This window comes from Tachypleus tridentatus, chromosome 9 (assembly GCF_004210375.1).
Source record: "Tachypleus tridentatus isolate NWPU-2018 chromosome 9, ASM421037v1, whole genome shotgun sequence".
In the NCBI taxonomy this organism is placed as follows: domain Eukaryota; kingdom Metazoa; phylum Arthropoda; class Merostomata; order Xiphosura; family Limulidae; genus Tachypleus; species Tachypleus tridentatus.
The window spans coordinates 6163640-6176708 of NC_134833.1; the positions used below are offsets into that span (position 1 = coordinate 6163640).

General features: G+C 35.6%; 1 protein-coding gene across 1 annotated transcript in view; it reads right to left on the reverse strand.

The window, feature by feature from the left end:
• Positions 1–4602: 4602 nt before the first annotated feature.
• The window catches only part of LOC143224706 (CCR4-NOT transcription complex subunit 3-like), a 28702-nt gene continuing 20235 nt past the window's right edge, over positions 4603–13069 (reverse strand). Inside the window, exons 5-6 of the mRNA XM_076452918.1 lie at positions 9737–9840; positions 4603–4656 (exon numbers count right to left, since the gene is read on the reverse strand). Coding sequence (XP_076309033.1) covers positions 4618–4656; positions 9737–9840 — 143 coding nt within the window. The 3' untranslated portion in view covers positions 4603–4617. The remainder of the gene's footprint in view (positions 4657–9736; positions 9841–13069) is intronic.

Consider the following 13069-nt stretch of genomic DNA (forward strand, 5'->3'; position numbering starts at 1 on the left):
AACACAACAGGATAAAAATACTACAAGCACCAACTGACTTGTAGCCTAATGAGAATCAGCCATATCTCGCTTTACTTACTCTATCAAAAGATTTAGACTATACTACTTAAACAGTGCACTCCTAAAAAACTGTTACATAGTTTATAACATTTTAAAATTCTATCAAGAAATTATCATACTTTAGTTGAAGAACTTGTTTGGCTGGAAGGCAGCTGCAACAGCACGGTGTTGGAGGTAGGGAGGTGTGACAACCATGTGGTTCGTGATGATAGTTCATAGATGGAGAACTGCTACTGCTACTTTGAGAAGAGGTGCTGAAAACAGAAATGTGATATATTCACTTGTATCAAAAGAAAAGATGGTAGTTAACATTTATCAAAAGAAAAGATGGTAGTTAACATTTATCAAAAGAAAAGATGGTAGTTAACATTTATCAAAAGAAAAGATGGTAGTTAACACTTATCAAAAGAAAAGATGGTAGTTAACATTTATCAAAAGAAAAGATGGTAGTTAACATTTATCAAAAGAAAAGATGGTAGTTAACACTTATCAAAAGAAAAGATGGTAATTAACATTTATCAAAAGAAAAGATGGTAGTTAACATTTATCAAAAGAAAAGATGGTAGTTAACATTTATCAAAAGAAAAGATGGTAGTTAACACTTATCAAAAGAAAAGATGGTAGTTAACACTTATCAAAAGAAAAGATGGTAATTAACACTTATCAAAAGAAAAGATGGTAATTAACACTTATCAAAAGAAAAGATGGTAATTAACACTTATCAAAAGAAAAGATGGTAGTTAACACTTATCAAAAGAAAAGATGGTAGTTAACATTTATCAAAAGAAAAGATGGTAGTTAACATTTATCAAAAGAAAAGATGGTAGTTAACACTTATCAAAAGAAAAGATGGTAGTTAACACTTATCAAAAGAAAAGATGGTAGTTAACACTTATCAACAGAGACATTTTTTTGGTCACTGCTGCACTTTACACAAGGAATAACTCAGAAATGAAACTATTTGAAGTGCAGATATTTCAAACACATAGCATGTCAACAGCTGAACACTGTTGAAAGTAAATTAACACACTTTTGGTAAACATGTACTTTACAATTAAATAACTATGGCTACATGACTACTAAGCCTTTATGCATCACGCCCCTAACCACCATTCTTAAAAGCCAGGTTTCACACATGCTTATTAACAAAATACAATCACAGGCCAAATGACAACCAGGTTTCTTGAAAGTATGAAGAATCTTATTCATCTTTTAAAGATCTAACTCATGCTGGGCTGAAGTCCACTGAAAGATACCATTTGTTTCAAATTACAAGTATTGTAGTACAAAACAGAACTACAAGTGATTAATAAAACAACAAAACAGAAATGGTAACCAATAAAATTACCTTTAAAAAAATTTATAGATAGATCATTTGGAGATGTGATTGTAAAAAGCTTTTAAGATATAAAGTTTACAATCCATGTACGAAAGACCAACTTTATACAAAGTGAACTGTATAAACCACCATCTTTCAAAGGATATGTTTAATTAGCTTTAGAAGCTAAAGTAATAAAAGTAGTAACCATGAGTTTTACAGCATTTGAAAGTTTCAAAAATCCATTGTTTTCAAATAATTTCATCTATTAATAACCAAGCACACACAAAGATAACAGACTTGTAGCTTTATTTCACATGTTGATAAGTGAGTGGGAAGGTAAAATATTCCCAACCCTCAACATAAAATACAACTGGGGGAAACTATAGTAGACAATTTGGATTTTCTTCTAAGCTTATCAAAGTCAAATGTTAATAAAAACATTTCAAATATACTAATAATCTTTAAATATAAATATGACCTTAACAACAGATCAGTCCAAAGGTTTCACCAAATCCTTTTTATAAACAAATACTATAAAGCATGTCTCTTAGCAGAATTCTATAATACTCAAATATGTTACAATCATAACAGAGTGACTTTTAAAATACATTAAAGATTTCTCTAACCAGTTTACCTGTTATTTCTGGAAGGTGTCTGTTGTTTGCCTTGTATCGCATTACACGATGATGTTGAGTTGGATGTATGTGCTCGGATGGCTACTGGTTTTACGGTTGAATACTCTGCAAAAAATAACATGCAGGTTCAAGAAGTCTTCACAGAAATGAAATAAAAACCCTATAACCTGAGCACTGAAAAGATCCACCTTTCAAACGCATTTGGCTTATGGGGTTTCATTTCATTCACAAAAAAAATATCCAGCTGCTCCCAGGTTTCTTTAATTACTGTTTAAATAAATCTAACAAATTCATCTACTCATCTTAATCAATAAATTCAATATTACAATCCCTCAGTAACTATGAAGATATCCTTCACACAGGTAAGTGTATCCTAATGTTTCAGGGTAATTTTTATTTTGTAATTAATGATTGATCTTATTATAAACCTTAACTGTATTTTCAAGCAAACTTTTACTGAAGTGTTAAATTTGAAGTATTCCTAAATACAGTGATAAAGTGACCAAAACAAAAGTGCCATTACAATAAAATATTAACAACAATTACAACCAATTAACAGGTAGGAAAGATTTCAAAACTATCAATTAACAGATAAAAAGTATTTTAAAACTGTGCATAAGTAACAGAATACTTAAAATGAACTCAGTAAATTTCTTTAACCAACAATATATACAGCTGTTGATATTAGAGGTAGAGTTACCTAACAATGTTACTTACCAGGGTGCAGAAATGGATAAAGCAGTGTTGCGTAGCGTTACTTACTTAGGTATTATAAGGATGAAGTAGTGTTATGTAATAATGATACTTAACTTGGGTACTACATGAAAAAAAGTAGTGTTACATAACGCGTTACTTACTTGGGTCCCAGATGAATGAAGTGTTATATAGCGTTACTTGGTACTACATGAATGAAGTAGTGTTATATAACGTTAATATTAAGGTACCATATGAAGCGAAGTCATACAAACTTTACTTACTTGGGTGCTATATGAATGAAGTGTGTTATATAATGTTACTTCAGTACCATATGAATGAAGTGTGTTATATAATGTTACTTCAGTACCATATGATGAAGTGTGTTATATAATGTTACTTCAGTACCATATGAATGAAGTGTGTTATATAACGTTACTTCAGCACCATATGAATGAAGTGTGTATATAATGTTTACTTCAGTACAATATGAATGAAGTGTGTTATATAATGTTACTCAGTACCATATGAATGAAGTGTGTTATACAATGTTTACTTCAATACCATATGAATGAAGTGTGTTATATAATGTTACTTCAGTACCATATGAATGAAGTGTGTTGTACAATGTTACTTCAGTACCATATGAATGAAGTGTGTTATATAATGTTACTTCAGTACCATATGAATGAAGTGTGTTATATAATGTTACTTCAGTACCATATGAATGAAGTGTGTTATATAATGTTACTTCAGTACCATATGAATGAAGTGTGTTATACAATGTTACTTCAGTACCATATGAATGAAGTGTGTTGTACAATGTTACTTCAGTACCATATGAATAAAGTGTGTTATATAATGTTACTTCAGTACCATATGAATGAAGTGTGTTATATAATGTTACTTCAGTACCATATGAATGAAGTGTGTTGTACAATGTTACTTCAGTACCATATGAATGAAGTGTGTTATATAATGTTACTTCAGTACCATATGAATGAAGTGTGTTGTACAATGTTACTTCAGTACCATATGAATGAAGTGTGTTGTACAATGTTACTTCAGTACCATATGAATAAAGTGTGTTGTACAATGTTACTTCAGTACCATATGAATAAAGTGTGTTATATAATGTTACTTCAGTACCATATGAATGAAGTGTTATATAATGTTACTTCAGTACCATATGAATGAAGTGTTATATAATGTTACTTCAGTACCATATGAATGAAGTGTGTTATATAATGTTACTTCAGTACCATATGAATGAAGTGTGTTATATAATGTTACTTCAGTACCATATGAATGAAGTGTGTTATATAATGTTACTCAGTACCATATGAATGAAGTGTGTTATATAATATTACTTCAGTACTATATGAATGAGGTGTGTTATATAATGTTACTTCAGTACTATATGAATGAAGTGTGTTGTACAATGTTACTTCAGTACCATATGAATGAAGTGTTATATAATGTTACTTCAGTACCATATGAATGAAGTGTGTTATATAATGTTACTTCAGTACCATATGAATGAAGTGTGTTATATAATGTTACTTCAGTACCATATGAATGAAGTGTGTTATATAATGTTACTTCAGTACCATATGAATGAAGTGTGTTATATAATGTTACTTCAGTACTATATGAATGAAGTGTGTTATATAATGTTACTTCAGTACTATAAGAATAAAGTGTGTTACATACTCAAACTTCTTGTAAAACAAGTTGTTTAAATAGTGTTTCATCTATTTCTTTATTTTTTAATACAAATTATCAAAACAAACAGTAAAAGGTGTACTTGATATCTGCAGGTTATATACATGCAATCAGTCTAAGAACTACAGCTTGTGTACTGTACACATCCAATGTAACACAGGTTGTTAACATACTTTGTTATCTTCAGCTGACTTGTGCCTCTTTTTTCTCTTCCTCTTTCTTCTAAAAAAAGAATTTCATGTTTTATCTCAGGTTGATACACTAATAAGATGAGGGTGGGTGAATGGGTTTGGTGTTTTATGAAACAAAGCAACGAGACTATCTGTGCCAAACATCCAGTAAAAAGTTAAAATTAAAGTAAAATTATTGAAATTCATAAAAGGAAATTAAGGTAAAACAAGACAAAGTTGAATTTTTGAATTAAAATTTAAACAGCATGAAACCCAATTTCTATATCTAGTGTACAGCAGTTAGGGAGAAATTACAGTAATACTAGTTTTAAAGGACATTCTGTAACATAAGTTGAATGGTCATAACTTGCCAAGATGACTAACAGATAAGTACAAACACCTGTATTAGTCACCTGAAGTTGGCCTTTCAGTCCTGATTTCGAGTTATTTGACATTACAGCAATTTTCTAATTTCATATCAAACTAGTTGTACCTCAAAAAGGAATCATAAAAGGTATAACTTATGAATTAAAAACTTAGTATTAAAAAGGTTAATAGCCTTGTTTTAACAAACAAGGTGCGATAGATTTTAGCACGGAACATCAGTCTTCCTACCAAGAAGTGGAAGAGAGGACACAGAGTATATTTAGTGCCCTTGTACACTTGCTTGATGTGTGGAATAAAGGTCAGCTTACAGAAAAATATAAGCCCAAAGAACTTTACCTCAGGGACCACAGCTTCACCAATACAGAGTTCAGGATCAAGATACCTTGTTGATGGCAAAAGTGCATGCAAACAGTTTTAGAGAGAAAGAAGTTAAACCCATTGCTCTGGTCCACTTCAGTAAATGATCGAGAGCAATGTGTAGTTGCAACTCAATATACTTCATGTTCGACGACTGACATGAGATGTGAAAGTCGTCAACATAGAGCCCATTTGCAACAGTGAGAGGGAGTTGTGCAGTGATGGCATTAATCTTTATACTGAAAAGTGTGACACTCAGAACACAGCCCTGAGGGATTCATTTGAGAAAGGCTTTTCTGATTGACATTTCAAATCAAATCAGATGGTCCATGGTGGAGCGTTATCATTGGAATCCACACTGGGTGGACAAGAGGAGGTTTTTTGATTTGAGGAACCAAACAAGACTAGCATTAACCATCCTCTCTAAAGTCTTACAGAGACAGGTTGTCAAACCAATTGGAAGGTAGTTCAAAGGTATCTTGGGATCCTTCCCAAGTTTAGGAAAAGGGAGTACAATAGCATGGCACCAAGCATCAGGAAAAACATTCTCCTGCTGCCAGATCCAGTTAAAACAATCAGAAAAATAGCAAGAGAGAGATGGCGTACCATCTCGTAATGAATATCATTTGGTCTGACTGATGTACTGCCAGACTGATGAATAGCAAGTTGAAGTTCCACCAATGTCAGGGGTAATTATAGTCATAGAGATGATCAGCCTGAAAGGAAAGAGCAATCGTTCTGCCCATGTTTTGATGGCTAAGAAGATGGGGGATGAAGCAGAAGTGCTAGATGCATGAAAAAAGCTTTTGCCGAGAGTACTGGCAATGCTCTGGGGGTATCAGCAACTTCCTGGTCATCAGAGACAACGACTGAAAGGGGGGAGAAGGATAGTGGCCACTAATGTTTCAATTTTGTCCCGCGACGACTTTGGTGGAGGAAATGCAAGAGGTGTACTTAATCCAAGATTCCTTCTGGTTTTGACATCTGATCTGCTGAGCATGTTCACGGGCCTGCTGAAATGCAATGTGGTTTAAAAGTGTGGGATATCTATGAAAGGTATCCTAAGCCAATTTTTGAGCTTTTCTTGTCATGTGGCAGGCAGGCAGGATTCCACCAAAGATGAGGATACTGTGAGAAACATGTCAAGATTTTATGAATACACTGAGTAGTTGCCTGGATAACAGTCAATTACTGTTGCCACACAGTCATCTATCAATGGCTTATGCAAGATGGCAGGAGTAAGTTCTGAGGGAGTAGTGAAAAAAAGACAGTTAGCCTGGTCCAACTTCCATCGAGGCACGTGGGTGGGATGTCACTGACCAGGGTTAATCTCTTTAAAATTATAGGAAAATGATCACTGCCCCATGGATTACCATTGACTCTCAAGAAAAGTTAGTGAAAAGTGAAAGAGAGAAGATAGAAAGATATACAGCAGTAAAAGACTGACTAGGTGCATGAAAATATGTATGACAACCAGTATTGAAGAAAGACAGGTTGTGGTCCAAGAGCATATGCTCTATAGCACAACCCCTCCCATCAATACTAGCACAGCCCCAGAGGGGATTATGTCCATTAAAATACCCTAGGATTAAAAAATGAAGATGGTAGCTGTTCAATGAAGGTATCAAGGTCTAACTGATTATCAGGAGACAGGTAGGGAGAACAAACAGTGATGGTTCAGGAGACAGGTAGGAGAACAAACAGTAATGGTTCAGGAGACAGGTAGAGAGAACAAATAGTGATGGTTCAGGAGACAGGTAGAGAGACAAATAGTGATGGTTCAGGAGACAGGTAGAGAGAACAAATAGTGATGGTTCAGGAGACAGGTAGAGAGAACAAATAGTGATGGTACGACCTAAGGAAACACGAATGGCTACAACCTCCAAGGGTGTATCAACTGCCAAACACAGGGTGGGCACATGCTGATCAACCAGCAATGCCACCCCACCATTCACTCAACCATCACATGACCTGTCATTTCTATACAAGGAAAACTGCCAAAGAGTGACTGTATCAGCAGGTTTCAGAAGTGTTTCCTGTAAGGAGACAAACAGGATGAAATGAATCAATCAAATCCTTAATGTCATCTAAATTTGATCGAAAACCTCGATAGTTCCACTGGATAAGAGTGGTCAGTGTTATTTATGTGGAGGAGAATGTGGCAGGGAGTCCTTCTTGTTTGAGTCCACATTTTTTTTTTCTTTATTGTATAAAGACCTATCAACCTCAATCATCAACTTTATTAAATATGGAGGCACAAGATTAAGATGTTTTGCAAATGACTCTGTTGGAGGCACAGAGAGATCTGTCTGCAATCCCGCTGTGGTAGTGGAGTGGGTGCAGCAGCATGTCTGAGCCTCTCAATAGGTGATATTATTAACAGTCTTTAAGCATTGCATCTCTTTCTCTTCTACCATTTAGGGCAAGAAATAGAGTAAGAGAGGCAGGGGCCACTACAGTTAACATAGCTTGGCTTCAGGTTGCACTTGTAAGCATCATGGCCTCTACCACCACAAGGAGCACACACCAAAGAACCACGACATGATGTTTCTGAGTGACTAAACTACTGACACTGGAAACATAACGAGAGGGTTAGGAATATAGGGCTATACCTTACAGTTCAGATAACCTGCTTTGACTGTGGTGGGAGGATGAGGTGATGTAGCGTTAGTATCAGAACATTGGTAGGTCTGTAATTTCATCTTTATGGATGAAGATTCAGCATACCATAGTAACACCTTGGCAGGAGAAACCAGCAAGGATGTCCAACTGAGGAACGTTCTTTACATCCTTCTCAAGTATAACTCCTCTGGAAGAATTCAAAGTCACATGGGGAGTAACCTCAGTGGGTATATCCCCAATAGCTTTTGATTTCTCAACTATAACTTCTCTGGAAGAATTCAAAGTCACATGAGGAGTAACCTCAATGGGTATATCCCCAATGGCTTTTGACAGAGAAGTTTGGTATACTGTGGTGAAAATGTTTCCACCAAAATGTCTCCAGAGCACAAAGTCTTTACTGACTTTTGGGAGCCAGCAAGTTCTTCTAATTCCTTCTGAATGAAAAAATGGAGACATCTCCTCAGAAGAGGAATGGAGAATCAGAAATCAAGGTGTAGAACCTGGCTGTAATTGACTGTACAAAAAAGTTGTCCATGCATGGTCATTTTCCAATGAACTGTTTTTGCAATTCTTTCATTTTTTATTTATCTTGTTAGAAAGAAAGGTATCCATAACAAAGAAGCCACATTTCAGTGCCCTCTGACCCCGCCCACCATGAAGCCCTACGAGGGGATGCACTACAATGTCAAACAAGGACACTGCAGCAATGCCGGGGGTTTTGTGAGCATTATACCCAAACACTAGCAACAGATACAATGTCCACAACACCTGTTGAGAACATCAAACACTGGTACTTGCTTGACCCTAGCCCAAGTGGACCAGCCAACTGACTCTAGGGTGGCCACCCCAAGGCTGCTAGTCTACAGGAATTCAAGACCAAAGTGGTGTGTTAGAGTTGGACCCCTCAACCACAAGGATCCTCTCCTCTCCTCTCCTTCATGGATCACTATGCACAGCAAACACATAGGTAAATGTTTAGATCCCAGAGGAGGTAAAATGAAGAAACAGAACCTTCCTTGAAAGGTCCCCTTACCACGTACAGGAATCCACACTGAGGGGAACAAGAGGAGGACAGTTTGCATATACACAGGTGTCACTATATTTATACCAATAGCTATCTAATGGTTACTAGAAAAATTTAGTAGCTGACAAAATCATAGTTTATCTCATGAATGCTATAATGAAGGAATTTTTCTTTGCATAAATAGTCTGTCAAATGTAAAACAAATATACTTGAGCAGAGAATGCTGTACTGACCACCTCATACAAAGGAAACTTGCATTACCTCCTGCAGTATTCCATATATGCTTTACATTTTCTAGTACAGTGATTGCATATGATTTAAATTTCTCACTTACCTAACTAGAAATAAAATTTCGATAAGTAAGTTTTATATTCAACTTTCAAAAATATAAATTGAGAAGGGAAAAATAATTTCCAATTGGTACATCCTTGAAATGAAACTTGACACAAGACACCTGCATGGTGCAATAAAAGAATCAGTAGCAAAATGATTCAGTGTGAAGTGTGGAAAGTTTTCCTTAATTAATTATGCAGTAGATTAGATAATAAAGTCACTATAAAGGCCCTTGAACGTTTTTCACTATTGTTGAATTTGAGCTAAAATATTACATTTTGAAATCACTGCAGACTGAAATCTTGGACACACAGTAACTAAAGAAAAGAAACAATGATACACAAATCTTAATAAAATGTATAAATTTTAAGATTATTGAACAGAAGGAAATATGTATAACTGTCCTCACCTCACTGGCCTTGGAATGGTTTGTTAAACCTGGACTAGGCACAGGGGATCCAGAATTTGTTGATGTGGGTGTGGTAGAAAGGGCTGTAGAATTTTCATCATCTCCTAGTTAAAAAGAAACAGGAGATAGACATATCCTAAAATTGTTTTCAATCAAAGGCGTCCAACAACAATTTCTCTGTAAATAAATATAAGATCCCTAAATTTGATTATTAATTTCTTTTTTTACAAACGTTTTATTATCCATCTTAGAGTATTCCTGAGACTAAGAAATTTGCACATTTATGAAACACACAATTGGCTCAATTCTTTCCCAATTTTTTATACATTTCTATGATTTTTGGTGAAACAAAGTAATCACCAATACACATTATGTATCTGTTTACACGTTTTTTACTGTAAATATTATAGAATCAAATTTAATAAATTCATTTTTGTAATTATATGTTATTCATGAATAAAAAAATTAAATTTCTTTACTTTATACTAGTCATGGTGCAGCAGCTCAGAAATGGCTCCATGTTTTGTTTTGTTTTACAAGTACATACTTTTAACTTGTAACTCAGTTATCTTTTAACTGATTTAAGATCAAATTGGAGATTTAGACTCAAGACGTCAAACCCTTGACTGGCGTAATTGACCATGCCCAAGGTATTATAGATTAATTTACTCTAATCACATATAACAGAAGTTCAATTTGAGGGTACAGATCCTGATGAGTAATAAAATCAAAACAGGTATACCTGTGTCTCATGCTTGGTACTGCTGGTGCACAAAACCAAAGCTAATTTAAAAAAAAGTAAAGGTCTCATAGATTAATTTACTCTACTATTTACAAAAAAAGAATTAAGTGCCACAGCTATTGAGGATTCCTTCTAGTTTTATTTAATGGAGATAACTAAGCTAGACAAGAAACTTGAGTTTATTAAATTAAGAACTCAGTATGCTATTGAGGATTCCTTCTAGTTTTATTTAATGGAGATAATTAATAATATGTCTATTGAAAATAAGTGTAAAATTACTGTTCGTTATTAAATTACATTAATGATCTCAAACATTCTCTATGTATTTATAATTTACGATGTTTTCACTTTAGGTAAGAGTTCCATAAAAGTTTAAATATTTCTAAATAATGCACAAGCAGCAATTTGCTGATGCACAAATTAACTTTCCTTGCACATCAACCTGGGGTGCAGAGTACAACTTTTCCTTGCAATCAACCTGGGGTGCAGAGTACATAACTTTCCTTGCACATCAACCTAGGGTGCAGAGTACACAACTTTCCTGCACATCAACGTAGGGTGCAGAGTACATAACTTTCCTTGCACATCAACCTAGGGTTGCAGAGTACATAACTTTCCTTGCACATCAACCTGGGGTGCAGAGTACACACTTACTACAACAGATTCTTACTTTTGGCTAGATATTCCTGAATACCCTCTAGGTTCAGATCAGAATAGAACACATCAACCTGGGGTGCAGAGTACACACTTACTATAAGAGATTCTTACTTTTGGCTAGATATTCCTGAATACCCTCTAGGTTCAGATCAGAACAGAACACATCAACCTGGGGTGCAGAGTACACACTTACTACAACAGATTCTTACTTTTGGCTAGATATTCCTGAATACCCTCTAGGTTCAGATCAGAATAGAACACATCAACCTGGGGTGCAGAGTACACACTTACTACAACAGATTCTTACTTTTGGCTAGATATTCCTGAATACCCTCTAGGTTCAGATCAGAATAGAACACATCAACCTGGGGTGCAGAGTACACACTTACTACAACAGATTCTTACTTTTGGCTAGATATTCCTGAATACCCTCTAGGTTCAGATCAGAATAGAACACATCAACCTGGGGTGCAGAGTACACACTTACTACAACAGATTCTTACTTTTGGCTAGATATTCCTGAATACCCTCTAGGTTCAGATCAGAACAGAACACATCAACCTGGGGTGCAGAGTACACACTTACTACAACAGATTCTTACTTTTGGCTAGATATTCCTGAATACCCTCTAGGTTCAGATCAGAATAGAACACATCAACCTGGGGTGCAGAGTACACACTTACTACAACAGATTCTTACTTTTGGCTAGATATTCCTGAATACCCTCTAGGTTCAGATCAGAATAGAACACATCAACCTGGGGTGCAGAGTACACACTTACTACAACAGATTCTTACTTTTGGCTAGATATTCCTGAATACCCTCTAGGTTCAGATCAGAACAGAACACATCAACCTGGGGTGCAGAGTACACACTTACTACAACAGATTCTTACTTTTGGCTAGATATTCCTGAATACCCTCTAGGTTCAGATCAGAATAGAACACATCAACCTGGGGTGCAGAGTACACACTTACTACAACAGATTCTTACTTTTGGCTAGATATTCCTGAATACCCTCTAGGTTCAGATCAGAATAGAACACATCAACCTGGGGTGCAGAGTACACACTTACTACAACAGATTCTTACTTTTGGCTAGATATTCCTGAATACCCTCTAGGTTCAGATCAGAATAGAACACATCAACCTGGGGTGCAGAGTACACACTTACTACAACAGATTCTTACTTTTGGCTAGATATTCCTGAATACCCTCTAGGTTCAGATCAGAATAGAACACATCAACCTGGGGTGCAGAGTACACACTTACTACAACAGATTCTTACTTTTGGCTAGATATTCCTGAATACCCTCTAGGTTCAGATCAGAATAGAACACATCAACCTGGGGTGCAGAGTACACACTTACTACAACAGATTCTTACTTTTGGCTAGATATTCCTGAATACCCTCTAGGTTCAGATCAGAATAGAACACATCAACCTGGGGTGCAGAGTACACACTTACTACAACAGATTCTTACTTTTGGCTAGATATTCCTGAATACCCTCTAGGTTCAGATCAGAATAGAACACATCAACCTGGGGTGCAGAGTACACACTTACTACAACAGATTCTTACTTTTGGCTAGATATTCCTGAATACCCTCTAGGTTCAGATCAGAATAGAACACATCAACCTGGGGTGCAGAGTACACACTTACTACAACAGATTCTTACTTTTGGCTAGATATTCCTGAATACCCTCTAGGTTCAGATCAGAATAGAACACATCAACCTGGGGTGCAGAGTACACACTTACTACAACAGATTCTTACTTTTGGCTAGATATTCCTGAATACCCTCTAGGTTCAGATCAGAATAGAACACATCAACCTGGGGTGCAGAGTACACACTTACTACAACAGATTCTTACTTTTGGCTAGATATTCCTGAATACCCTCTAGGTTCAGATCAGAATAGAACACATCAACC